A 27189-nucleotide genomic window follows, 5' to 3' on the forward strand; every position below is an offset into this window, starting at 1 on the left:
TCCATTTGTACTCATGGAGGGGATACAGGGGGGTTGTCCCCAGGGTGGGACAAGGGGGACACCTCTCCTGTGCCCCCCCCCCCAGGGATAAAATCCTCCATGGCCACTGCTTTTCAACCCCGTTTCTTCATTTATTTGGTGCTGGGCGGTTACACGGTGGTGATGGGGAGGGGGACATGGGGACATGGGGATGGGGACATTGGGATGGGGACATTGGGATAGGGACATGGGGACATTGGGATGGGGACATTGGGATAGGGACATGGGGACATTGGGATGGGGTTATTGGGATGGGGACACTGAGATAGGGACATGGGGATGGGGACACTGAGATAGGGACATGGGGATGGGGACATTGGGATAGGGACGGGGATATTGGGGTGGGGATATTGGGATGGGGACACGGGGACATGGGGACACACGACCCCGGTGGCAATCGCAGCCCGTTCGGGGCAGGGCAGGGCTGGCCCTGGGGTCACCCCTTGAGGTACACCTTGCCGTGGATCTTGTAGGGCAAATTCCTCCAGCCGAAGATGGGGGCGGGCAAGGGGCTGTTGTACATGGCGGCCCCCACCTCCCCGGTGGTCAGCTCCCTGTCCCACATGTAGACGTCCGAGATCTCCCCCACGAAGGAGTGACGGGCTTTGAAACCCCCCCCGAAGGCGTCCTGCTCCTGCCCCAGCAGGATCACGGCCTCGGCACCCACCACGTAGTCCTTCTGCAGCCCCTTGCGGGGCCAGGCCTTCCCGTTGAGCCAGAAGCGCACGATGCCGGTGGGGGACTCCCAGCTGGCGCAGACGTGCTCGCTCCCCAAAAAGCTCTCGGGGACGCGGAAGGTGACGGACTTGCCCCCCACGTGGAAGCGGTACTCGGTGGGCTTGGGCTTGAAGAGGAGGATCTCGTCGTCCTGCGTCTCGGTGGCGTAGGAGAAGAGGCTGTGGGGCCGCGTGAGGTCCGTGTAGGAGCGCAGGCACACGGTGAAGTTGAGCAGCGGCTGCTCCGGCTTCGCCCGCAGCACCACGTAGGAGTCCTTGGTCTCCCACGGGAACACGAACACTTGGTTCACCAGGTCTGGGAGAGGGGACAAAGAGGGGGCTGCTCCTGGCACCAGGATGGCATCCGGCCAGATCCCCCTGGGGGGAACGGGGTCGTGAAGTGCCAGCAAGGAGGGCACCGCCAGACCCCGGGGTGGCCTCCACCACCAGAAAAAGGGCGACGTCCACCACCAAACCCAAGGGTGGCCTCCACCACCAGATCTAGAGGTGGCCTCTGCCATCAGACCTCAGGGTGGCCTCCACCGGCGTTGCATCCCCGCTGCCTTCCCCCCCTGCTGCACCCTCCACCCCTTCCCCTCTCCCCGTGGGACCCGGGGGGGCTCCTGATGCAGCCCCTCTACCCCTACCTTCCAGGGCAGCGAGGCCGAAGAGCCCTACAAGGACGAGGAGGCAGAGCTGCGGTGTCCCCATGTCCCCACGCACCCCCCGAACCCAGGCACCGGCACCGCTGTGGGGGACGAGGGGGACCCGGGAGCCACCGTGCCGCGTCCCCGGGGGCCGAAACCCTCCCTGGGTGGGAAGCAGAGCGCTGTGGTGTGATGTCTGCCCCCAACCTTTGTCACCAAGTGCTTGGGGACGTTGACCGCTGCGGGGATGTTTGCTGAACGCCTTTGGGGACGGGTTTGCTTCAGGGGCCGTGGCCCCGGCGAGCTGGCGGGGAGCCTGGGGACATGCGTGGGGACAGGGGACGTGGCCCTGGGGGCTTGCCCTGAGCCCCGTGTGCCCATCCCAAATCATTCCTGCTATTCCAGGTGTGTGCCGGCCCCATGGATCCGTGCCCTTCGGTTACTGCTACAGCCTCCCCGACACGTCCTGCAGCCCTGGGGAGCTGCCCAAAGCCCCCCCCCAGCCCCCCTTTAACCCCCCACATCCCCAGAAATTTATTTCTGCTCACGCCCATCCCGTCAGCCTTGCACGGAGAAGCTCTCGTGTTGCTGCTGGTGTATTTGATTTATTTATAATGCTGGAAGGGGATGAAATTGGGTGTCAGTGGCCCCACTGACAGCACGAGGGGGGCGTCGGGCAGGGAAGGGGCACCCCTGGGTGACTCTGCCAGGCACAAGGGGACAGCGAGGGGACAGCGGGGGCTGAGGTGGGCTCTCAGCGCCCCAGAACCTCCCGGAGCCGCGGTTTCACCACCACGTCCCCCTTGGTTTCGTAGCTCAAGCTCCTCCAGGCCAGCAGGGCGGGCGGCAGGCGCAGGGACTGGTAGGCGGCTCGCATCTTGTCTGGGGACAGCCCCGTGTCCCACAGGTGGACGTCGGCCAGCTCGCCCGTGAAGGAGTTGTAGACGTCGAAGCCCCCCCCGAAGGCGTCCTGCTCCTGCCCCAGCATGATCACGGCCTCGGCGCCCACCGCGTAGCCCCGCTGCAGCCCCTTGCGGGGCCAGGGCTTCCCGTTGAGCCAAAATTCGGCGATGCCGGTGGCCGACTCCCAGCTGGCGCAGACGTGCTCCCAGTCCCCGCGGCTCTCGGGGACGCGGAAGGTGACGGACTTGCCCCCCACGTAGAAGCGGTACTCGGTGGGTTTGGGCTTGAAGAGGAGGATCTCATTGTCCTGCGCCTTGGTGGCGTAGGAGAAGAGGCTGTGGGGCCGCGTGAGGTCCGTGTAGGAGCGCAGGCACACGGTGAAGTTGAGCAGCGGCTGCTCCAGCTTCGCCCGCAGCACCACGTAGGCATCGCTGGGGTCGGTCCGAAAAACGAACACCTTTCGGTAGAGGTCTGGGGGGAGGGTGACAGAAGGGATGCGGTGGTCTCAGAGCCTACCCCCCCTGGGGGATGTCCCCGCTGTGCCTTTGGTGCTCCAGCATCCCCCAAAAGGCTCCCAGAGCTGGCTGGGGGCATCGGACGGGGCTGAGCCACCGTGGTGTCCCCAGGGATGGGGATCTGGATGGGACCCCCCTTGGCTGCCCCCCCCCCCCCCGCCATGCTCCCACACCCCAGGGCTCTTCGCTCCCTGCTCCTCACCCCGCTGCCAGCCCTGGTCCCCCCGCTGTCCCCCTACCTTCCTGGGCGGTGACACCACTGAGGCCAGCGAGGACGGCGAGCCACAGCCGCAGGCTGCCCATGGTGCTGGGTGTGGTGGTGGCTGCTGGCACCCAGGGGTTTATCGGCTGCCCTGGGTGGGAGGGAAGCGGCGTCCCCCAATCCCAGCAGCCTGGCACAGCCCGGAGGGGGTGATTTCACGCTGTCATGGGGCCACGAGGCCCTGCGTCACCACCGGCACGGGGCTCCCCTGGAGCCGTGCCCTGGGCGCGTGCCCCGGTGCAGCTTCGGGCCACCGCAACCCCGGGGAAAACTTCCCAAATTTGAGCCCAAAGGCGCCCGTTGTCCCTCGTCTGTGGCTCTTGGCCACGTCCCTGGGCTCTGCTGGCCCCATCCCTGCATCGAGACCAAAGGGACGGAGGCTGGGACCGGAGCCGTGGGCAGCAGGTGGCAGAAGAAACCGCGGCAAACCCGAGAGGCTGAGGGTCTGCTGCAGCCTTGGTGTCCTCCCAGGGTGTCTGAGCATCCTCCGAGGGGCTGAGCACCCTCCAAGGGTGTCCGTGTGTCCTCCCAGGGCGTCCTTGTGTCCTCCCAAGGTGTCCGTGTGTCCTCCTCAGAGGGTGGTTGAGGCTGGGGGGCGGGCTGATTGGGGAGCGGGGGGATTTCAGTGCTGTGGGGATGGCCGGAGGGATGCACGAGGATCCAAACCCGTCCCTGACCACCCCTGGGGCAGCCTGAGACATGGCATGAAGGCACTGGAGGAGCTGGGGGGGCTGCGTGGGGGCAAATTGGGCTCGGCAATGAAGGTGCAGGGCTGGGGGGTGGAGGTCTGGGCTTGGGGAGCGAAACCGGGCTGCACCTGGCTGCGGGCGCCCAACCCCTTTTTGGGCTCAATCTCCCTTATTTTAACAGGGACACCCCCAGCCCCTCGGGGGTCAGATGCTGGGTGCTGGTCCCTGGGGGTGGCTGGGGCCCCCCGGTGCCTTTCCCTGCTCTCCCCCCGCCCCGAGCTGCTCCAGCTCCTTGCCAGGCTCTTTGGCATCCGCGCGCCTCGTGACCGTGGCCATCCCTAATGGGAATGGATGAGCCCCAGCCAAATGCCTCCAGGGCCAGACATAAATCACCCGGCTTCCTGCTAATGACCCGGGGAGAGCGGCTCCAGCCTCGTTAACGTCTCCCCCTAATTTGAAGGCACGAGGAGCGGCCGGAGGTGATGGATGTCGCTGCAAAGCCGGCGCTCACCGGGGCCGGGCATCCTCAGGAAGCGCTGCCCTGTCCTGCCCCGTCCCCCAGGGCCTCATCCCGGCCACCTCCGTGCCCAGCAGCTTTCACTGGAAGCCGACGGCGTGGGCAGCAGCAGGGGAGGGTGAGGATGGGTGTGGAGCACGGGTTTTGGGGACCCCCCCTCACCCCATTAAAGCAGGCCCCGTGTGCGGCTCTGGCAGACTCATTTATTGCAGATAATCTCCCCCGGGTGATCACAGACGGGGCGTTCATCTCGGCTTGTGGGGAGAGAGCCAATAACCCCCCGTCGGTGCGCCCGTGGGGATAAATAAAACCCCGCTGCTGCTGCCCTGTCTGCTGGGGCTGACCCCTCCCGAGGGGCTGCGGGCACCCCGGGGACACGGCCATTGTGCAAATTGGGGTGTCTGGCCCCAAACGGGGTGGCTGTGGGTGCTGAGAGCACAGTGATGACCCCCAAAAAGGAGCACGATGGAGCTGGTGGCCACGCTGAGGCTTTCTCTTGGCTCTGCTGGTGGTCACAGGTCAGGAGGGGAGGGTGCTGGGGGGACAATGCCACCCATGGGGGGCGGAGGACCAACGTCACACACGGAGAACTGGGCTCCGCCGGCCCCCTGGGGATGGTGCCGGGGTCCAGCTGCTGGTTTTGGGGTGCCGGGGGTGCTCAGAAGCCGCCGTCAGCGTCCACCTTGCGGTGGCAGAGCCCGGTGGCCAGCAGCACGGCGGGCGCCAGGCAGCAGTGCAGCACCCCCAGCGCCTCGCACAGCCCCAGGGCGTAATCAAACCTCTCGAAGATGCTGCAGGTGTACCGCAGCACCTCGGCGTACAGGAGGAAATCCACGGCCAGCCCCACGCCGTAGGGCACCCAGAGCACGAAGAAAAGCCAACTCGCTCCAAGCCCGGACCCCCAGCCCCCTCCTCGCCCTGCGCGGACCAGTGTGGCCACCAGCAGCGTGGCCGGCAGCAGCAGGAAGACGCAGAGGCACGAAGCCAGGTGCAGCAGGTAGACGGGCGAGAAGACGTCGACGTTTCGGTGGATGCAGCTCGCCTCCGGAGCCGCCACCGTGCCGCCGGCGAGCGCGGCCGGCACGGCCAGCAGCAGCGCCCCGAGCCAGATGCATGCAGCCAGGCGCTGGCTGCGGGGCTCCCAGTGGCTCCAGATGCCGCTGCAGCACCCGCTGGCCACCAGCAGCCCCTGGGCGAAGACGCTGCAGTGCCACAGCAGCTGGGTGACCTTGCAAGCCCCCGCGCCCAGCCGCCAGCCCTGCACGATGCCTGCCGCCACCGCCGGCAGCAGCGCGGCGAAGAGCCCGGTCGCCACCGCCAGCTGGGCCACCAGGGCTCGGTGGCACGGCCACGCGTGGGGACGCTTGGCCAAGGCCACCAGCAGCGCGCCGGTGGCCAGGGCGGCGGCGACGCAGGTGGTGGCCAGGAAAGCGGGGGCTGCGCGCTGGAAGAAGGGGCAGTAGGCGTTGTGGCAGGGCTCGGAGGAGGAGTAGTCCATCAGGTAGTCCTCGTCGGTGGTGAAGTTGCCCAGGAGGTCCATCAGGTCCACGAAGGTTTCGTTCTGCAGGACTTTGGGGCTCTGAGGAGGAGATCGGGGGGGTGTCAGGTGCCCCCACGGCTGAGGGATGGCACCTGAAATGTCCCCTCTGATGGCCGGGGGGGGTTTGTCCTGCTCTGGAGCTGCCACCCAAGTGTGTGTGGCGACGGCTGGCGCATCCGCCTGCGGCATTTATCGGGGAGGGACACCCTGGGTGCAGGGGTCTGCCCAGTGCTGATACCTCGGGGCTGTGGGCTTGGCCACAAGGTGCAGGAAAACCCAAATTTCCTTACAGCCTCCGAGGTTGGTGCAAAGCCAATGGTGCTGTCTGTAAGTGAGCATTTCCCAGCTCCGAGACTCAGCACCCGGCACCCACCAGGGCTGGGGGAGATGGGCAGGGGCACTGGGGGTGCTGGGAGGTGCTGGGGCAGTGCAGGAAGGGAAAAGCTCAGCAGACGTGGGGAAAAGCTGGAAGCGGGCTCACCTCGAGATGCTTCTCTTTGAAATTCAGAGAAAACCACCCGCTCCGAGCACCCGGCAGGATGGGAAAGGGGTGGAAGGGGGGCGGGGGAAGCAGCGGGGCAGGGAGAAGCACTCACCACTGGGATGCAGTTGCCCATGATGTGTCCCCCGGGCTGTTAACTGCTCCTCCAGGCGCTGCGAGGGGTGGCTCAGCTCGGCCACGCGTGCTCGCCGGTGGGCACCGTGCGCCCTTGCACGCCGGTGCACGCTCACCCACGCGCGCTCTCCAGTGGGTGCTGCGCACGCTGGCGCACGCGTTCCTGCTCGCTCCTGCTCCTCCGGCTCCACGGGGATGAAGGACTGCGGGGCCGAGATAAGGGCTGCCTCTGATAACTGCTCCCTCCCCACCTTGGCTGGGGAGGCCGGGGTGAATGTTCAGGACGCCAGGAGCGAAGGAAACGGGCGGCCACCGCTGCCGGTAAAACCCATGAGCTGCCAGCGTGATCATTTCTCGAGCAGGAAATGATAATTTCTTGGCAGAACGACTCAGGTTCATTTAGGAATTTTGTTTACCGGTGCCCCGTGCGGATGCTCCCGTTGCTGGGTGGAAAACTCCCACCCCAGGGTCACCAGCCCCGTGCTGGGGTGCAGGATGCAGGGGATGCCAGATCCTGCGGGGGACCTGGGGTCACCCTGTGGCACCAGGGGCTGTCACCAACCCCTGTGCCGGGCTCTGGTGGCACCGGGTGGCCCTGGGGACCTTGGTGGGAGCATCCTTAGGGGGGGCTGAGGAGGTGGGCTGGGGGTGGGGGCTGAGGGGGTCTCCATGGGGTGTGCAATGAGCTGAGATGTCCCCCTCACACCATGCGCTGGGGTGAGCTGTGTCCCCCCCCCTTGTCCCCTCCTGTCCCCCCTCTCACCCTGCACCCCAGGTGGGGGGGCACGGCCGTGGCTCACGCGGGCAGACGCAGAGACGAGCAGCCAGGTTAAGGTGTGTAATCCAGATATATTTATAGGATTATTTTCCGAGATTAGCACAGGATATTAGAAAGGTTATAAAGTAACATCGACGTTCGTTGTCTCCCTTTTATGTACATACAAGAACACAGCACAACAACACAGCCCGTCCTCTGCCCTGCCCCACGGCCACCCCACGGCGTGCTCAGAGCTCCGCACAAATATGGCTTTCGTGGTCTATTGAGAGTTCAGTGCCCGTGCCCCAAACCCTGGCCCGCTTCAGATGCCCTGGTGGCACGTGGTGGACGCGGGGCCGGGGGTCCCCTGTCCGCGCGGCCAACGGGGCCCCTGTGCTCCAGGAGGGGACACCGGGGCTTGGGGAGGTGGCTCGTGCCCCACCGTGCCGTGATGCTGCCCGGCCTCCCCGGGTGCCAGCAGCTTGGGACAGGAGCCTGGTGTCCGCTCCCCTGTGACCACAAGTCCCTCACGTCCCCGTGCTGGTGCCACGGCGCGCCCCATCGCTCCTTCGTCCCCATCATCAGCCACGCTAGTGCCACGGCACATCCCACTGGTGACACAGGTGTCCCACTGGTGACACCCCGTGTCCTGCTGCCATCCGTCCTGGGAGCACCTCTCCAGCTGTGACCCCGTCACCTCTCGTCCCCGTGGCCCCCTTGGCACCGTGCAGAGCGCAGCGCGCACCACCCCTCGCTCCCCAGCCGTGCTGAGCCCGATGTGGGGCTGTTAAACGGTGCCCCCAGCCACCGGACCCCCCCGGTGACCCCGGGACGTGGTGTGGGTGATCGCCCCAGCACCCGGCGTCACCATCCATGTGCAGACCATGGCCCCAATGCGATGAGGGCTGCGCCTCCCCATTGCCCCCCGTGTCCCCCACCCAACCTCAGACCTGGTGCACATCCCCCTGGCACGGGGGCCTCTCTCCTGTCCTGCCCCGCTCCCCACAACGCGGCACCTCCTCGCGATGCCCTAATCCTGGCTCCTCTCACCTGCCCGACCCCAAATCCCCACGTCCTTTCATCCTGGGGACCCCTCCCGGACCCTCAGGGCATCTCCTTCGTAATGATCTGCGCCATGGAAACCTGGAGCGAGAGCGACTGGTACTTGAGAACACGTCCTTGCGTTTTTATTTTAGGGAATCGCGTCTGTTTGGTAGCGGGTGTTAGAGGCCAGTGCGCCCAGTGAAGTCGTTACCGGCGTCGGCAGTCGCGGCGTTACCTCCGGCAGCAACGTTTGCGTCCCTCGGAGGGAGCTCGGGGCTCCCAGCGGGACCCGAGGCCAACGTCCTCCTCCTCCAAGGAGATGGATGGGGAGGGACAACACAGAGAAAAACGCAGGTTTTCCTCGCCGGGGGGTGATGAAGGCTCCGTGCCTCTCTCTCGGTGCATAATGCCCTGCCGATGACGCGGTGAAGCCGGCCGTGCCCGTGCCAGGGATGCCACCAACGTGTCCCTTGCTCCCACCTGAACCCAGCGCCGTGGCTTCCTCACCACCCTTCTCCTCCTGCCCAGCTCACGGGGGCTGGATGGGAGCCACGTTTCCAGCCCCAGGGGCACCTTGCAGAGGAACCAGGCTCTTCCTTCAGCTCTGAGATGAGGCTGCCCACCCCACCGAGGGCTTTCGCTCCTTCCCAAAAGGCTCTACCCCCCCCGGACACCCCGAAATGGAAGCCAAAGGGCAGCTCCTGTGAACCCCTTGCATCCAGACCATGCGATGCTGGGGGCGGCAAAGCCTCATCCCAAGGGTGAGAGAAGGGGCCTGGCTCCACAGGGGGCTCGGCCCCGTGGATGTGGGGTTGGGGGGAGCACGGGGACCCCGGGGATGCAGTGGGGAGGTTGGAGAAAGCTTCTGGTTTCCGTCTGACTTGGAAGAGATGGGGTTTCCCCTGGGGTGAAACAGGCTGGAGGTTGGACAAGTGCCCACCAAATCTCTTTGGAGACCCCCAAGCTACTGAGACACAAAACCTGGGCGTTCTGGCTGCTTTTGGCCGCAGCCCTTGGAGCCAACAAGACCTTTTCCAGCTCAGCACCTGCCCCGGGAAGGGGCCGGGAAGGACAGGGGGGGCACAGAAAGCTCCGAGGAGCAGACCCGAGGGAGCCCATCTCCTGGCCCAGGAGGAGCCCACTCCTCGCACCGCCTCTGGGCCACTTGCGGCGTGGTGCTGGTGGTCTCCAGCTTGTAGCACGGACCAGGGGGACCCCAGCTCACCTCCGTGGAGCCGCGTCGGCTCTTCCCAAAGCCACTCTCGGGATCTAAACCACCTTCCTGCAAGCTCCCGGGGCCCAGCGAGGAGGTGGTTGGTGACGGCCGCGGGCTGTGCCCAGCAGCCTCCTGCACTGAACATCTCAATAGATGGTTTGAATTGACGACTCCGATCTGACAATTTGCAAACTGGGGCTTTTTTTTGTTTTTTCTTTTTTTTTTTCCTCTGGATTTGCCCCCCAAAACCCCTGCCCTCCCCCCTCCCGCTGGGGTGGGAACGGGGAGCCGCGGTGCTCAGCGGCTCCCGGCATCTCTGGGGGCTTTGGCGGTTCCCACCCTGGAAGCTCACCTCCCTTCGCACACCTACGGCACGAGGACAGCTCTCCTCCCAAATGGACACTGTTCGACAAGAACCACCAAGGATAAAATCAAGGCAGGGACTCAGGGGGGGGTCCACAGCGCTCCCCATCCCCGTCCTGCAGAACGGGGACATCGCGGGGTGGGGGACACACAACGAGAAGGTCCCAGCTCCTGGTGGGAGGCACGGGGCGAGCGCTGGTGACGCAGAGGCCACCCGGCTGCCCGGAGCTCGTGCTGGAGCCTGGATCTGATTTTATCCTTGGATGTCAAAAAATAAACCCAAAATGGAGAGAAACAAAGGAAAGAGCTACATCGACCCCAGCCCCACATCCCAACCGAGGGCCCAAAGCAAAGAGCAGCCACGAAACCAAAGCAAAGGTCCAAAGGAAGAAGGAAAGTCGCTCACTCACTGGTTGGTCTGTGTTTCGCGCGAGCGCCGGTCGCAGGGATGGAGGTGCAAGCAAGCAAACGGGGCCGGGGCTTTCGCTGTTCGTAGTAATAACGTTTTGTACAAGTTCAAGAAGAAGCATCACGTCTCAGGCCGGTCGCTCTCCGCTCTCTGTCCTGCCATCCCTCTGTCCGTCCGTCCGTCCGTCTGTCTGCCCGTGCCGGGCGCCAGAGAAAATCTGTTGGGTTGAGTGGGGTTTGTGGTCTGGTTTCCGTTTCCATCGGGGTTTTGCTGGCTCCATTTCTCACCCTCTCTCCGATGCCCCTAAATGAAATACTCCTTCTTGTCGTCGCCGCCGGCTTGGCCGCCTTCTGCGTTGATGATGGCCGTGTCGGCGTCCGGGGCGTCATCGGAGCCCTTGGCCTCGTGGGTCAGGTAGGTACCTGGGGAGGGGGGAGAGGGGACAGCGTCACGGCGGGGCCGTGCTGGCTGGGAAACGGAGGCGAGAGAAGTCCTTTGGGTTTGGCCTGAAATGGAAAAATCGCTGGGCTTCCCCCGGGATAAACCCTGCCCGGGGATCGAGCCTCACCTGGGCTGCTCAGAGCAGCTCACGCCGCCGGTGGAAAAATCGCGCTTCCTTGCGTGGCTCTGCCTCCCCCACACCCCCGCACCCCCCGTCCCCGTTCCCCTGAGAGGTTTTCCTGCAAAAGGAGGCTGCAGCTCCGGGAGCCGAGGCGGCCGGGGCAGGGATGGGGGGGCTCTTACTCACACATCACCTCTGCTGGGCTTTGCTGCTGGCTGGCTGTGACCGTCTCCCCGTGCCTTACGCATACACCTGCTGGGCGGATGGAAAATCCAGGGGTGGGGGGGGTGGAAATGGATCCGGGAGGAGGAGGAGGAGGAAGGTGGAAGGCTCAAGGGGGAGGGATGGGGAGGGGGATGAGGCACGGGGCAGTGGCACGGGCACTGCAGGGCTGCGGGTGCCAAGAAGGAGAAGATGGAGATGGGGAACGAAGCTGCCTCTGCCCGGCGCTGCCCAGCTCCACCGGGGCCAGCACGGAGGTGGGGAGCAGCCCCCAAATCCTTGGGGGGCTCCATCGGCTGTGCTGGGTGTCTCTGGATGTGGGGCAGGGCTGCGGGATGGGCGCAGCAGCCTCCCTTGGCCCCGGGCACCCCGGCGAGGTGGGAGCGCTGATCCCCCCGTACCTTTGTGCCTGATCAGGTAGTGTCCCAAAACGATGAGGAGGCTGAGCAGGAGGAAGACGATGACGGCCACCACTCCGCCGATGACCGCGTGGTACGTGCTGGAGGTCGACGGCACCGGGCTGGCGTCTGCCCAGGAGGCAGAGAGGGAGAAAGCAGAGAGAGAGAGAGAGAGAGAGGAGGGGGTGCTGCGGTCCCCGTGCGGCTCACCCTGTGCGTCACCCGGGGCTCCGGGTGGGCACATCCAGCTCGACCCAGGCGCTGTGGAGGTGAAGAGGGGGCAGGAGCAGAGCCAGGGGGGATGCAGCGAAGGGGAAGCAGTGGCCACGGGTGTCGGGGAGCCCTGCAGGGTGAGCACTGCCGTGGGTAACCCTCGCCCTGTGTGCGCCCTGGTCCTGCGCCACTGCTCCGCTGTCACCGTCCCCGAGGGCTGGGAGGGGACGGAGCCACGGGGCTGAGAGGTGATGCTCGGAAGGTGGAAAAAACAACATGGGAAGACGGAGGAAAGGGTGGGAGGCTCACAAGGACGGGCTGCAGCTCACAAGTGGCCACGCCAGACAGACAAACGGACAGGGGGAAGCGGCTCTGGGTGGGTGGGGATGTCAGAGGGATGCTCCGGGGTGCTTCGCCCCGCTGGAACGGGATGGGAGGAGATGCTACGATGGGACTGGAGCCTGGTGGGGCACCTGGGGTGTGGCACGGGTGTCCCTTGCCACCGTCCTCCTGTGGAGCGTCTCCGGCCGGGTCGGGGAGCAGCGGGTCCGTAAAGAGAGAGAAATGGAGCTTACGGTACCTTGGGCAGGAGCTGGAGTGAAGGATGAGGCGGTGGCCATGGAAGAAGCATGAGAGATGGGCTGGGAAGGGCCCGGCGGAGGGGCTGGAGTGGAGTGAACGTGTGGGGTGGGGAGCTGGGGAAGATCTGGGGAGGACGACAAGAACACAGGGACACCAATCAACCCCTGGGAGGGACAGCACCCACGGGGGGGGGACCTCGGTTCCTCCCCCCCATTGTGGTGGGAGCCCATTTTTTCTCTGCGGGTTCCTTCCACCACCCCGTTCTTCTCCTGCCACCGTCCTCTGGGTCACGGTGGGGACACCTTCCCGTGTCCTACCTGCCAACACCCCCGGTCACCCCGTGAGGGACCCTGTGGGACCCTCGTGCCCGGGGTCACCCAGCACGTGGGGCCACCTCTGCTCTCCCACGCGCGTCCTCGGGGACTTGGGTGGCGTGGGGCGGCTGCTCCGGTGATGCTCTGGGGGAAAAAGAGGGGGGAATTTGGAAAGGGGGGAACTGAGCCCGGAGGTGGAGCTGGGTGTGGTGGCACTGAGCGGGCTGAGGACATCGGGGGCCTTGTGGGTGGGCGCTGAGTGCCCCGGGGTGGGTGCAGGAGCCAGCTCCCTGTGCTGACCCCGTACCCAGGGGTGATGGGGCCACAAGGTGACCAAGCAGGGCCTGCCGAGGACAGACGGCACGCTGTGGGACACTTGGGGGCTCCCCATGGGTGGGCAGAGGGTCTCAGGGGACGCTGACCCCAGGGGTGATCGCTGCCGTGTGCTCCTGTCACCCACAGCCATTTCGGAGGGGAAGGGGTTGAGGGTGCCCAGAACAAGAAAGGAGGGAAAGGGAAAAGGGATAAAGGGAAAAAGGGATGGGAAAAGGGAAAAAGAGGGAAAAAAGAAAAGGGAAAAGGGAAAGGCTGGATCATGGAGGATGCTGAAAGATGGGAAGCCCAAGGCTGGTGGAGAGTGGGGAGATGACAAGAGGAGGACGTAGAAAAGGAGGAAAAAACCCCAAAACCAGGGCCAAAAGCAGAGGACAAGACTCCCACCGAGACGAGGGGCTGGGTGCTGAGCGCGGCCAGGGGGAGCGCACGGCCCACGGGGCACGGTGACAGCGAGCAGGGCGGCAGAGCACGGCCAGGGCAGGGGGAAGCAGCGAGGGGACGGCGGTGGCGAGGGGACGGGGGCTGCCCCTTCCCCTGCGAGGACGGGCTCTGGGGACACGGGATGCGAGGCAAGCCTGCAGCTCGGGGTAAGCCATGGGGTCGGCGTCCAAAATCTTGGGATGGGGCCACCAGGGCGCCCCGTGGCTCAGAGGGGTTGGTGCTGGCTGGAAACCCACTCCGGCTCCCATTTTTTTTGCCATTCCAGAGGCTCCAGATGGGTCCTGGAGACCCCCAGTGCTCCCAGCACCGCGCCTCCCCACCGCAGGGGACGGGGACAGAGCTCAGCCACGTCCCTGCCTCAACCCCTCCCAGCCTGCTCCGTGCCCCCCCAGTCTTCTTTCTGCCCCCCCATCCCCATCCAGCAGCTCCGTGCGCTGCAGGAAAGGGCACGGCAAGGGCTGGATGCGACCCCAACAGCTGGGGGCACCCCAAAACACCACGGGCATGCGCCCACCCCATGGCACAACGGAGCTCTCCCACTGCTCCCAGCACCCGTGCACGGCTCCACGGTGCCGTGGTGCCGAGGTGGGCGACGCCGGGGGCTGCCCGTGGCCCCCCCCAGCCCCCTTACCACTGACGTCCAGGTTGTATTTGGCCACGACGCTGCCCATGGAGCTGGTGGCCGTGCAGACGTAGGTGCCGCTGTCGCTCTTGTTGAGGAAGGGGAAGATGAGGATGCTGTCGGAGCTGAGCTGCAGCGGCGCGTCGCTGCCCTCCTTCTCCCACAGGAACTCCTGGGGGCTGCGGGGCGGGAGGGGAGGGGGGGGTCAGGCACCTCCGTGGCCCCCCCACAGCATCCCGGGGGAAGGGGGAGATTGGGGAGTGACCGTGGGTGGTGGGGGTTCGTTGTTATCCTCCATGGGGTGTGTGGCATCGCCCTGCTCTGACCCGTCCCCCCCAGCCCCAGGGAGGGTTTTGGGGTGCACGGCAGGGAAGGAGCAGCGAGGGGGGGTCCTTACACGGGGTTGCCCTGCCCGTCGCACTGCAGCTGGAGCTTCTCGCCTTCCCGTGGGTACAGGGGGTGCGGCTCGATCTTCGCTGTTGGTTTGTCTGCAAGAAGATCGGGGGGGGGTGAGCGCCCTGCCTGCCCTGCGCCCCCCCAGCTCTGGGGGTCACCCCTCTGTGTCCCTGTCCCCCACGTGCCACGTACAGTGGACCTGCAGCTTCTGCGTGGTCGACCTCTCCGAATTCTGCAGGGACTCGTGGTCCACCGTGCAGGTCACCTCGGCGTCGTTGTCCTCCTTGGTGACACGGAACTCCACCCGACTGCTGACGGTGAAGGTTTTGCCGTTGGGGTCCTCCACCACCTCCGTGCCCTCGGCTGTGGGGACAGGGGACCGTTGGAGGTGACGGTCACAGCGCCCCTGCAGAGGGACGGGGCTGGCACGTGTGTTAAACAAGGGGGTGCGCTGTCCCCATCCCATCGTTGGGAGCAGAGCGGGGTGCTGGTGTGGTCCAGCACCGGGCACATCCACAGCCCCTGGTGCCCTATCCATCCCCACGGTGCCCCATCCATCCCCAAGGTGCCCCCAGTCCCCCCCCCAGCCCTTGGCACCCACCCTTCAGCTCCTTGTTGCCCTTCTTCCACCGCAGCTGGGCGGCGGGCTTGCTGCCGGAGGAGCGGCAGGTCAGCCGGGCTATCTTCTCCTCATCAATGGGCTGCTCGTGGCCGAAGATTTGGGGTTTCTGGGGGATTCCTGGGGGAAGAGGAGGAGGAGGGGAGAAAGTCAACAACAACCTCTTAGCTCCGTGCGTGCTGCTGTCCAGAGATGGATGCGAGGGGAGGGATGCGACAAGGGTGGGTTAATGGGTTGGGACGTGGGGTGGCAGGGATGACCGGCCACCCGTTTGGGGTCCCAGACATGGGGCAGAGGCAGGGGGGCACCAGCACGTACCCAGCACGGTGACGAGAGCCTTGGCGGTCCGCACGGGCATGGTGAAGATGGAGCAGGTGTACTCCCCCTCGTCCGCCAGCACCACATCGGTGATGCTGATGGTCAGCTCGTTCGGCGTGGACCTCTGCAGCTGGATCCTGTTGTCTCGCAGGGCTGGGGGATGAGGGACAGTGTCACCAGGTGCGGGGGCACCGGGCTCCTTCCCCGGCTCCTGTTTTAACCCCGCACTCACCTCGTTTCTCCCCGAAGTAGAGGGTCTGCTGGGCAGGGTTGGACCACTGCAGGGAGGAGTCGTCGGGGTCCTCCACCTGGCACTTGAGCACCACCGTGCCGCCGGCCACCACCGTCTCATCCGACGTCGTGGGCTGGCTCTCTGGGCGCAGAAAAGAGGGGTCAGAGGAGCCCCCCAGCATCGCCTCTCCCCTGGGGTGTGTGAGCATCACTGAGCGACAAAGAGAAGGGAGAGGGGGCCACGGCGCTGTCCCCAAAACCCCGGGACACGTGGGGCTCCAGCACTCCGTGCATGGCCCCTGCGGGTGCCAGATGCTGGTGAACGGAGCCGGGGTGCCCAGGGAGGCTGCAGGAGACCCTGGCAGGAGACCCACGCGATGGGATGCCCGGCTGCCTGCCCACCTCCAGCCCTGCCTCCAGCAAGAGCTGCTTTTTGAAGCAGGTCACCGTGTCCCTTGCCGGGGGTGCTGCTGCTCCCCGGTCCTCCCCATCCCTTCCACCTCCTCCCCGGCTGCGTTTCCCTAGCGCAGACATCGCAGCCCAAGGGCAGAGAGGAGCACCGGGAGGATCAGATAACCCCCGGCTGCCCCAAGGACGGCTATTTTGGGAGAGCCGACGTGCCGGCGAGCCGAGCTGCCCTGCGGAGAAGGGGGACGCTCGCCCAGCCTGGAGGTCGCACGCAACAAGCAGCCCAACCCCGCTGCAATTTGAGCTGGATGCAGCTTCACAAAGCATCGTTCTCCATCACGGCACTCAAATTTTGGCTGGATTCAGGCTCAGGGATCCTGCCCCAGGCACCCGCAGCACAGCCCTGGTTTCATTTCCCTGCTGTCGGGGAGAAGCTCCAGTTAGCAGAAGCAGCCTGTTTTGGGCTGAGTTTCTCCATTTTCTGCCCAAGAGTGATGAAGGGAAATATTTTCTCTTGCTGACATTGCAAATTCCCCAAGGCTATCGCAGGGAACAGGAAGGAGCAGAGAGATCAGGGCTGGGAACAAGGACTCCAGGCTTCCCAGGCCCGTGTTGAACTCCAGGAAAACTCCAGGCTGGAAAGCGTGTGAAACCCCACTCGTACCAGCCTGGGGCACTCAAGACTGAAAATCTCCCAGAGATGCATCACATTTGGATTAAAAACATTCCCAGGGTTCAGGGTTCCTGCTCCAGCCCCAGGAAATCGCCGTCACCGCCGCCTGTACTTCACGCCCGCTGTTCAAACTCCGCTCCTCTCCACTTGCTCGGGTTTAACAGCCAGCTGAGGAGCCTCTGCTTCCCATCTCCATCCTCACGGATATTTATAGGTGCTGACCGAGTCCTCCCCATCCTTGCCACGCGCTGGCCTGGGCTCCTGAGCTGTTAGCCGTGACGGATGCTCTGCCCTGGTGCTCCTCCAGCCTGCTCGAGCGTGGTCCCCGTGCCCGTGCCGCGGTCCCCACGCATGCCGGTGGCTCTCCGGAGGGTCGGTGGGGTCTGATCCTGGGGATGGTGCCCGGTGAGTGGTGTCTGTGCCCCTGCCGTGGCTCACGCTGGGTGCACAAAGGCTGCTGGGGAGCGGGTGGATGTCTGTCGGCTTGTTTTAATTCGGTTAACGATGCTCTTGTGCTGCTACGACCGTAATTAGGGGATTAGGCTGCTCCAAGCCGCTGTTGTCCAAACTCAGAGCGCTCCCGCTCCGCCGCGATTGAGGACAGGGCATGAAACCCGCACAGGAGAGGACAGACCCACAATCTCTTAATTAACACAATTACCATCGCCTGCCACAGCGCTGGCCTCATTAAGGTATTAACACGGGGAGAGGCTCAGCAGAGGATGGGGGCACTGGGTGCCTGCGGTGCCTCCAGCATGCGATGGCCCCGGGGTCCTGGAAACCCCCTGGCATTTCGGCATGATCCCCCTGCCCAGCTCCACCATCCATCAGTGGAGAGACCCCCCTGGGTCCTGCACCCTGACCTTGGGACCCCCCTCCCGAGCACGGAAACCACCCCAGAGATTTCCTCCCCCTGCTTTGGCCCCGTGCCCCGGTGGCATCAGGGACCTGTGCCGCAGAGCCCCGATGTCCCTGACCCCACGGAGAGGTCCCGGTGCCGCAGAGCCGCGCTGCCACGACCCAGATCCTCGCTCACCTCCGTGCCCGACAGCTTGGCGAGCAGATGGGCACGGCTGGGCTGCCTTGATTTAATTAAAACCCGCCGTGGCTGGAACCTGCCGGCCCTTGGCAGCACCGGGACACCACCACCACGGGACCAGGGGGCTTTGTCCCATCCTGCGATGGCACAGGGAGGGGACAAAGCAAGGTCCCCGACCCTCCTTACTCTGCTGTCCCTAGACATGAGCAAGGAGGGTTGGGGACCCTAGGAGGACGCAAGGACCGAGGCTGCCACCCCAGGGAGGGGACACCGAGCACCGGGAGGACGCTTGGTGCACTGTGACTGCTCCAGCACCGTGCGGAGCATCCCCTGCACTGACAGCAGAGATCATTGGGGTTGGGTCCATGTTGGCACCCGGGTCCCAACAGCCCCCACAAGCACGGGGACAGGTGCTGGATGCTCCGGGAAGCATCCGTGCTCACCTTGCCAGCACGGAGCTGCTGCCACCTGACAGCCCAGGCTGGTGCCAGCCCCTCGCCCTGGCACAGAGCATCCCTCGGCTGCGCCACCGTGGGCACCCCGAGCCCACTGTGCTGTTTGGGGCTCCAAAATTGCTCTGTGGGGCCAGCCCAGGCCCCCCCATGTCCTGCCTGGCCCTGGCACAAAGCAGGGCTCCTGGTGCTCAGGGCTCCTCTCCAGCATCTCCAGGAGGGGGAAGCAGATCCTCAGCTCCACAGCTCTGCGTTTCCACCTCCGCTCCCTCACTGCCCATCCCGGGCCCCTGCCCAACCTCCTGGCATCCCGCAACGGCACGAGGCATGCGAGCAAGCAGCGAGGGCTGCAAGGAACCAGAGCACCATCGGGGCTGCCCTGCTGGGACCCTCCTGAAGGAGGTGGCCAGGCCCACGGGAAGAGGGACAAAAATGATGCTCGGGCATCCCACAAAGCACCACGGGCACCTGGTTTTGGCTGCGAGCTGCTGCCTGCGCTCGTTCCAGATCCTGGCTGGCACAGGGAAATTAGAGAGGCACCACGCTCCAGAAAAATCAATGCTTCATTAATTAAACCTGTGCACATTTGCAGGGGGCTGCAATTGGATTTATGAGGGGAAAAACAATATTCACGTCTCTCCTGGCTCCCCAAACCAGAAGCGGGCCCTGTCTGGGTGCTCCCCAAAACCTCGGTGTCCTCATCCAGGTGCTCACTCCTGGGGCAGGTCGCCTCCTCTCCGAGGGGTGTTTTTTGGTCCCGCAGCTCATGGAAGGGGATGCTCCATCCCAAAGCACATGGCTGGCACCACGGGAGCTGCTCGAGAGCTTTGAGCCCAGTGGGTTTTCGGCACGGCTCCGACATCTGCTGCGCGGGCTGATCCGGGCGGCGCGCGAATCCACAGTCTGGGCCGCCCAGAGCCCAGCTTCCAGGCTCCTCCGTGCAAGCAGCTGCCTCGCTCCAGATTTTGTTATAGGAGGGGGAAACCTGCTCCGGTTTCCATGCATCTGCTCGGTGCTGTGCTCCTCTTCCTCGCACGCCTGCGGAGGATGCAGGGTTTTTGTGCACGATGGATGCATCCCGGTCCCTCTGCGGTGCTCTCCTGCTGGCAGTGATGATCCTGCAGCACCGGGTCCCCTCCTGCCCGGTGCCATTTGGACCCCTCTGGCAGCCGGGTGCTTTGGGAAGGTTCCCAGGTTCTGCCTCACGGCTACGGGGACAAACCCATCCCGCAGCACGGTTTGCGTCCTCTGGTGCCAAAACGTCCCTCTGCCAGCTCCCAGCCCCACGCCTCCAGCCGAGCCTTCCCCCAGAGCAAGGGGTTTAATCTCCAGGTGACATTTCAAGGAATACTCACTGGGAGAAGAAGAAAACATGGCCCCGAGGAGCCTGCTCCCAACCCCGAGTAGGACCTAAACCAACCCATGTCCCAACACCGCATTTTGCCTGATTTCTCCAACCTTAGGCACGCACAGGAGCAGTTTCCAGGAAGGGGGAGAGCAAGGGCAGAGCCCAGCTCCGTGTCACAGCCTGCTCTGAACCCTGGGGCTTTGCTGGGCTTCTCCCAGTGCCTTTGCCCTCAGCACCCTGTGGAGCATCCCCAGTATCCTGCAGCTCCGAGGGCACCAAGGTCCTGCGGGGTCCCGGCTCCTGCTGCGGAGCACCGGGGGTCACCTCCCTGCGGGGGGGAGCTGTCAGCCCTGCCTGCCACCTCACCAGGGTTGAGCAGCTGAAACGAGGCCAGCAATTAGCACCGAATCCAGGAGCAGCAGCTGAAGGAGCTGAAGGGAACGGGCCCGAAGCTCTCAGCTGATGGGGTGGATGCGCCTCACCTCCGAGCCCCTGCGCTGCGCCTTGAGGGAGCATCCCCTGCTCCGGGGGGGCTTCTCCCCACCCTACACCCATCACTCTCCCGCTCACCCCAGGGCTGGGTGAAGCCTCTGCAGAGCACTGGGATGGATCCAGTTGCTGTGGGGGCCGGGGAAGCCCTCCGACAGCAGCTCCTGCCTGCAGCGCTGGCAGCTGCACAAAGGCGGGTGCCGCTGGCGCCTTTGAGCAGCCAGAGTTCCTTTGGAGTCCCCAAAAGGAGAAAGAGCCACAGGGGAACCAGGGAGGGAGGTTGGGAATTCTGGAAGCCAGCCCTCCTCCTCCTCCCATCAGCAGGCAGGGACCACCTGGCCCCATCCCCTCTTGTCCTGGGGGGATCAGGGGATGGGTGGGGAGGGACCTCCAGGACCCCCTGCACCACTCCAGGCTGCCATGAGCTCTTCCATCCTGTGGCCTCCGACACTTCCAGGGCTGGGGCATCCTCCTCCTGCCCCAAAAGGGCCCCATTTTGTCCATCTCCCAGTCCTGGACCTCCCAAAATCTCATCTCACCTCCGGCACGGGACCGTGTCTGAGGGCTCTCGGCCCCTTGGACGGGGAGCAGCTGCTCACCACTTTTCTGAGCGTGTTTTTTAGCTCCTACCCTAAGGCCAATCTCCACCACGAGTGTTGCCAAGGAAACGAGCTCTTTGCTTTGACAGTTCTGTTTTAAGGATCTCCTGCCTGCCCAGCGAGGTGTCTTCGAAATGGTTGCTTCAGATGCCCCGGCGGATTGCTTGTTGCTTTGCAGGCATCCAAACACGCGCCCGGCTCTGCCCAGGCTGGCAGGAGAAATTGCTGCTGCCGGCTGTCCGAGGATTAAACACACAAGTTGTGCACGAGGGCATTTGTTACCTGGGAATAAGGAATCATTCCCTCTGTTCTGGGAAACCCTGGCGGCTCCATTCCCTGCCCAGGGGCCGGCGTGCCTGCTGGTGGGTGCCGCACATCGATGCCATGTCCTGACTTCACAGGAAGAGGAGGGAAAAGTCATTTTGGAAGAAAAAAATAGGGTTGAATCCCACTGTCCTTCACTTGGCTGCAACAGATGCCGCGATGGATGATCTGCTGTGGCCGGCTGCAGTGGGGAGCCCCCAGATCCCAAGGGAGGCCCCAGGGTAACAGAGCTCTGAGCTTCGGCTGCGTGCCACCAGCTCCCCTCTGCCATCGCCCAGACTCTGCCTTTTGGAGGTGAAACCCCCAACATCATGGGGAGAGGAAAAAAAAAGCCTAAAGTGGTGAAATGTGAAGAGGCAGAGCGGAACCCACTGAGGGAGCCCCGAGATGCTGACCTGCAAGGGCAGAGGCAAGCCAACAGCATGGCACGGATGCCACGGAGCACATCCTGCCTCTGGAAAACAGCTCCCCGGGGCGCACGGGGCAGCAGCATCCCGGCAATTCCTCTCTTCTGGCCCGATCAGTGCTCTGCTTGCTGCTGGAGATCAGCGAAGGCTTCCCAGGGCATGCGGCGGCCACAAGTCAGGGGCTCCATCAATAGCAGCAGGGCAGGACGGGCACCTCGGGAGCCTTGAGCGACAGCAGCAGGCTGGAAAAAACTGATGCTGCGCACCGGGCTCGCCTGTAAACAGGCTGGGGTGGAAATACAGAGGCTGAGCTGGAAATAAAGAGGCTGAGGAACCGCATCTGGGGATGGAGCCACACACCCAGGTGCCACGTGGGGATTCGGGTGCCCAGGTCGCTGCCCCGGCTCGGTGCAGGATGCCCGGGGGGCTCGGCAGCCACAGCAGCTGCCGCCGGCCCCGCGGCCTCGCCGCATTACAGCGGAGGCCAAGCGTGGCGCTGCGCAGGTGACCGGAATGGTTAAACATCTTCCTGCCCAGCCCTCGGCGCCCGTCTCCGCTTCTTCTCCGCCTTCCTCCGCTGTTATTTATGCTCGCGGCGCCGAGCCTCGCCTGGGGAAGGGCTCCTGGCACCGAGGATGCTCGAATCCAACCCAAACCGGCCTTTCTGCGCCTGGCTCTCCTCTGCCCTTCCACACCAGAGCACGGCGAGAGGCTGGGACAGCACCGGGAGCTCGTCCCCAGCAGGATGGAGCCCCAGTTTTGTGCCAGACTGGGAGAGAACTGGACCAGATGGTTCAAGCTGAGCTGCCCCAGTAATCCGGGCAGGATCGGGTCCATCTGCCTGCGTGGGTGTCACCGCGCTGGCATCGCCTCCAAAGGCCCACCGAGGCACCGAGGGCACGACTCAATCTGTGCCCTGCTGGGGCTGGGCACGGGGGAACCACGGCACCTGCCTGCATGGGGGGCACGGCGCTTCCCCAGGGGTGTCTGCATGAGCAGATCGGGCTCTACAGCAGCAAACACCGGGAGAAAAAGCCCGGTGGCACCCAAACGGAGCCCACCAAGCGCCAAGACCACCGTCACGCCACCTTGGGCACGCGCTCGGGTCCCGCAGCCCCCTCCTTGCTCAGGCTGCTGCTCCCCTGGCGAGTCCCCGAATGGCACCTTGGCTCGGGGTAAAACTAGGTTAAAACCGACCTAGTGAAAACAAACAAAAATGTTCGCTTTCCTGCAGATTCCTCCATCTGGCGGCGTGCCGGGCCGTGCCAGCTCTGGGGTGAGCACCCAGATGTAGCCGCCCCCGGTCCCTCCAGCAGCTCCGGGGAGGCACAGAAGCAGAGCAGGGGGAGGCAGCAGCTTGAAGGCAGGGGACCACACATTGGGGGGGGGTCCTCGACAAGCCCTCCATCCCCTTCCAAAGGGGGGGCCTGGGTTTGGGATGGAGACACATCTTGCTTGGGCAGCAGCACCCTGGGGCTCTCGGGACGCTTCTCCAACCCTATGCAACGCTCCCCTGCTCTGTGCCAAACCCGAGGAATCATTGGGATCGGTTCCCACCCCTGCCAGCACGTCCCCTCGCTGTCTGGGTATGTCCAGGGCGGCTCTGCGGGGTTTATCCCAGGCATTGTCTTCAAATCCAACCCGGGCTGAGCCGGCCGCGCCGTGCCAGGGCGCTGAGCAGCGGCTTTTCCGCCCCAGCTGCCCTCCGCTCGGATGCTCCGTTTCGGCCGCTTTCACTGATCCCTGGCCACGGTGCCAAAGCTGCTCGCCTTCCCCCAGCAGGCAGCTGATGGGAACCCCCCAAAAAGGGGCTGTAGGGGTACAGAGGGGTCACACTCAACCCCCTCGTGCTGTGCCCGCCGAGGTCTCATGCTGGGAGCAGACGGGGAGCCCTGGTGACACTGCACATGGGGTGGGTACGGGCACGGCCCCACGCAGCAAAAAAAGGGGATTACGTTATCCTCTGACAGCTCCTGGGGGATGCAGAGCTCTTGGCAGCCGCCTTGGGGACAGGAGCCAGCCCCCAGCTGTCCCCTCACCCCCCCGTGCCACTGGGATCCCAAGCAGGGCCCCACTGCTGGAGGTGCCATTTGGGGTCCCACCTCCGTGCCCAGCGTCCCCCTGACACCTCCAGGAGCTTTCCCATGAGCTGGGGAAGGGCGAGTGGTGTTCATGTCCCTAAAACTCCCCCGAGGTGACCCACGGCCACCCCCCAGCCACAAAATGCTGCTCCTAGATGAGCAGGGGGTGGCATCTTACATGCAGAGAGCTCCTCCAGCGTGCCCTGGCCAAGCAGATGTCTCCAGAAGAACGGTGCCACCCTTCCCATGGGGACAGCATCCCAAAGCCCCCCAAACCCTAAATACTGCGGGGTTTCTAGTGGTAGGGAATGGGCTCAGGACAAGTGGAGCAGCTCTGGTAGGGGACGAGGGACGTGCGCCCTGCCCCGTGCTGCGCCCCACGGCCCGGCTGTCCTCGTGCCACCCACGGTCGGGTGCCAAGAGCGAGGGGGCGCCGAGAAAAACAGCCCCGGGGAGCCCGGTTTTGGCACGCTGAGGCTCCCCCCGGGGAGCAGAGCCGCTCAAACAAAAGGCTCCCACAGCTCCGGAGAGCGGAATAACATGGGGGGGGGACACACGAGGGGGGGGGGGGCATCCTCACGGCGCAGCCAACCACGCAAGGCAGCCCAAACACTGAGCAATGTGCCGACGGCAGCACGGCTCCGGCCAAGCCCACGACCGCCGCCAGGCAGTGCCAGCACCGCCACGGCCCCAAAAATCCCCCTCCTGCCCCCAAAAATACAAGGGGAGGTGCGAGGCTGCGGCGGCTCCTCCAGCACCTTCCAGTTTGGCTCACTGGGGTCCCCCTGGGGCTTTCCACGGTGGCTGCTGGGGAGCCCGGGGACAAATCCTGCAGCATCACCGCGCCCTCGGACGAGCAGCTCAGGACCACAAACGCCACCACTGCCCCCCCCAGCAGGGCTCTTGCTCAGCCCCCCCCACAGCCACCCCCGGCCCCAAATCCCCCAAATCCTTGCGGTTTGGGTTCCTACAGGAGCCCGGGGGGCCACAACCTGCAGGAAAACAGAGCCACAACCCCCCCCCCATGGTGATGCTGTGTGACAGCCACCTCCTCCAAACCACAGGGGGGGGTCCGCTGTTTGCAGGGTGCAGGAACCCCCCCTGGAGACCCCCTCCCCTAAAAGCCACCTCCCCAAACACACAGCACCGAGCATCTCCAGACACAACCAGGGGGCTGCAGGGGGCTGCATCTCCGCTCAGCGACGGGAAAAAAAAAAAAATCCCAAAAAAACCCAAAGCGCAGCCATTTATGTGCCACCCCCCCCCCCTTTATTTCTCCCGCCCCCCCAAGTGATATTTGCTTTGCGGCACTTCATTAAAGGGCGCCCGGCCACGCAGCGCGGCGCGGGTAAACACCCTTTGTCTGGAGGGCTCGGGGGAGCTGCGTGCCCCCGCAGAGCAAACACGCCGCGGATTTATGGGATGCTCGGGGATTTATGGGATGCTCGGATGCCATCAGACGCCCGCGCCGGGGCTGTGCCCAGCTGCGTCCCCCCCCCCTGCATCGCCCAGACCCCCCCACCACAGGGCGAGGCAGGGCGGTGCTGAGCCTCCAAATGGGTGCTCCTTTCCCCAAAATGGGGGATTTAGGATTTTTTTTTTTTTTTTTTTTCTGGGGGGCTTCAAATCTAGGGGGGCTGCCCCACCCCATAAGGGTGTCACCGTCACCCCCCCCCCCCGGAGGATGTCACCATCACCGTGCCCATCTCATGGGGGTGTCACCATCACCCCCCCCTCCCAATAAATCCTTGGACGATGTCACCAACGCCCCCCCCATATCTCAGATTGTCACCATCCCCCTGTCCCCCCCTCCCCAAGGACTGTCACCATCCCCCCCCCGAGGATGTCACCAGCACCCTGCCCACCCCACAGGGCGGTCACCAGCGCCCTCCCCCCCACCAAAACCCCGCCGATGTCACCGCCGCCCTGCCCATCCCTGGGGGGACGCCACCATCGCCCCCCCCAACCCCAAAAAAACGCCACCACCCCCCCTCCCCACAGGGCTGTCACCCCACAGGGGTGCCACCACCGTGCCCACCCCACCCCATAGGGATCCTTCCCCACTGGGGGGGGGTCTGCCCCTAATCCCCATGGGGCTGTCACCACCGTGCACCCCCCCCAATCCACGGGGGGGGCACCACCATGCACATCCCCACCCCATGGGGGTGCCACCACCGTGTCCCCCCACCCCACAGGTGCCTGACCCCAAAACGTTGGGGCTGCCCCCCCCCCATGGGGGTCTGCCCCCCCCCCCAATGCCAATCTGCCCCCCCTCCCCCAGTGCTCAGCCCCCCGCCATCCCCCCACGGCTCAGTGGGGAGGGGTTGGGGGGGGGATAAATTTCAGTCGTGCCCCCCCCGGAGGTGTCGTGTCCCCCCCCCAAAAAAAAAAACGGGCTCCGCCGCCCGCCGGGGCCTGTCTGGAACCTTCCGCCGCCCCAGCCCCGCCCCGGGCGGGGACGGAGACCGGGGGGGGGGGCACACACCGGAGGGGGGGGGGTGATTTGGGGGGGGGGGCTCAAGGTCACGGAGCCGCCGGTGCCCCCCCCCCCCCCCCTCCTCCTCCTCCTCCTCCTCCTCCTCCTCCTCCTCCCGGGGCCGCTGCTCCCGGTTCCGTTCTCCCGGGGCGGACCCCGAGGGCAGGGCCGGGGCGGGGCGGCGGGGGCGGGTCCGGGGTGGGGCGGCACCTGCCGGGCCCCGCCGTGCCTGACCCACATAACGGCGGGGAGCCCGGGACCCCCCCCCCGTTAAACCCGGCACCCCCCCCATTAAACCCCCGTTAAACCCCGTTATCCCCTTTAGGATGCGGAGGGGAAGGAGGGGACCCCCTGTAACCCCCCCCATCCGTTACCCCCCCCCCAATCCGTTACCCCCCCCTCCGTGTGTGCCCCCCCCCCACCTTTCCGTTAACCACCCCCCCCCCCCGGTACCGGCAGCCGCTCACCGTCCCGGGAGAGATTCCCCTTGGCGGCCCCGAGGAGCAGCAGCAGGAGGCTGAGCACGGAGGGCGGCATGGTGCTGAGCACCGGTGGGGGGGGGGGGCGGCCCCGGGGGGGGGTGAAGGGGGTAAGGGGAGGGGGGAGCGGCGGCGGCGGTGGCTCCGTTCCCGTCGCCGCTCTCCCGGTCTGGAGCCGGCGGTGCGGCAGCGGCGGGGATTAAATAGAGCGCGAGGGAGAGACCATTCGCAACGCGCCGGCGGGGGGGGGCACACGGGGGGGGGGCAGCGCCGGTGCCGCCCCCGTCTGTGCCCGGGTAAACAGTGCCCGCGCCGGCTGCCCCCCCCCCAAAGCTAACAGCCCCCCCCTCCCCCAGCCTTAGGGTGTTGTGGTGCGGTCCGTGCTGGGGGGGGGGGGGGCACACACACACACTGGGGGGGGGGGGGGGGGCTCGCACTGATGGGGAGGGGTTTTGGGGGGGGTTTGGGGTGGGGGGGTGCTGGCATCGGTTCCTGGTATGGATTGGGGGGGGGGTTATGGTATGGGGGAGGCTTCGATCTGAGGGGGTCCAGGGGCTGGGGGGGGGTGGGGCTGGGGGGTTGAGGGGGTCCTGAGGGGGTCCTGGGTTGAGGGATCTGGGGGTGGGGGGTCCCAGGCTGAGGGGTCCAGGGGCTGGGGGGTTCCTGGGCTGCAGCGTCTGGGGCTGGGGGGGTCCCAGGCTGAGGGGTCCAGGGGCTAGGGGGGTCCTGGGCTACTGGGGCAGGGGGGGTCCTGGGGCTGGGGGGGTCCCAGGCTGAGGGGTCCAGGGGCTGGGGGGTTCCTGGGCTGCAGGGGCTGGGGCTGGGGGGGTCCCAGGCTGAGGGATCTGGGGCTGAGGGGTCCTGGGCTGGGGGGGTTCAGGGCTGAGGCATCCAGAGCTGGGGGGGTCCCAGTCCCAGTTTGAGGGG

At 65.4% G+C, this 27189-nt stretch overlaps 4 protein-coding genes across 13 annotated transcripts; all 4 read right to left on the reverse strand.

Annotated features, from left to right (window-relative positions):
- Positions 1–292: 292 nt before the first annotated feature.
- LOC119713853 (C-reactive protein-like) lies at positions 293–1564 on the reverse strand. The gene is made up of 2 exons (XM_038168054.2): positions 1403–1564; positions 293–1071 (listed from the first exon to the last, which is right to left on the reverse strand). The coding sequence occupies exons 1-2, from the start codon at positions 1464–1466 to the stop codon at positions 476–478; spliced, it is 660 nt and encodes a 219-aa protein (XP_038023982.2). The 5' UTR covers positions 1467–1564; the 3' UTR covers positions 293–475.
- Positions 1565–1987: 423 nt separating this feature from the next.
- Positions 1988–3204, reverse strand: LOC119713809 (serum amyloid P-component-like). The gene is made up of 2 exons (XM_038167922.2): positions 3060–3204; positions 1988–2776 (listed from the first exon to the last, which is right to left on the reverse strand). Exons 1-2 carry the CDS (start codon positions 3121–3123, stop codon positions 2157–2159), a joined length of 684 nt encoding a protein of 227 aa, XP_038023850.2. The 5' UTR covers positions 3124–3204; the 3' UTR covers positions 1988–2156.
- Positions 3205–3339: 135 nt separating this feature from the next.
- Positions 3340–6781, reverse strand: ACKR1 (atypical chemokine receptor 1 (Duffy blood group)). Its single transcript, XM_038167921.2, has 2 exons — positions 6425–6781; positions 3340–5867 (listed from the first exon to the last, which is right to left on the reverse strand). Exons 1-2 carry the CDS (start codon positions 6443–6445, stop codon positions 4947–4949), a joined length of 942 nt encoding a protein of 313 aa, XP_038023849.1. The 5' UTR covers positions 6446–6781; the 3' UTR covers positions 3340–4946.
- Positions 6782–7273: 492 nt separating this feature from the next.
- Positions 7274–26407, reverse strand: CADM3 (cell adhesion molecule 3). Of its 10 annotated transcripts, none has more exons than XR_011804968.1 (12): positions 26251–26406; positions 15489–15629; positions 15257–15409; positions 14921–15058; positions 14512–14682; positions 14321–14411; positions 13933–14102; positions 12209–12334; positions 11419–11544; positions 10989–11050; positions 10521–10655; positions 7274–10450 (listed from the first exon to the last, which is right to left on the reverse strand). XR_011804968.1 is itself a non-coding variant. In XM_072027894.1 (12 exons), the coding sequence occupies exons 1-11, from the start codon at positions 26318–26320 to the stop codon at positions 10537–10539; spliced, it is 1374 nt and encodes a 457-aa protein (XP_071883995.1). In that variant the 5' UTR covers positions 26321–26407; the 3' UTR covers positions 7274–10450; positions 10521–10536. The 10 variants fall into 10 exon arrangements, 9 of the variants coding, with proteins under 9 accessions (XP_071883995.1, XP_038023842.2, XP_071883996.1 ...); XM_072027894.1 differs by having other exon boundaries at positions 10982–11050; positions 26251–26407; XM_038167914.2 differs by having other exon boundaries at positions 7274–10655; positions 10989–11047.
- Positions 26408–27189: the final 782 nt, after the last annotated feature.

Source organism: Anas platyrhynchos, chromosome 26 (assembly GCF_047663525.1).
Source record: "Anas platyrhynchos isolate ZD024472 breed Pekin duck chromosome 26, IASCAAS_PekinDuck_T2T, whole genome shotgun sequence".
NCBI classification, from domain to species: Eukaryota; Metazoa; Chordata; class Aves; order Anseriformes; family Anatidae; genus Anas; species Anas platyrhynchos.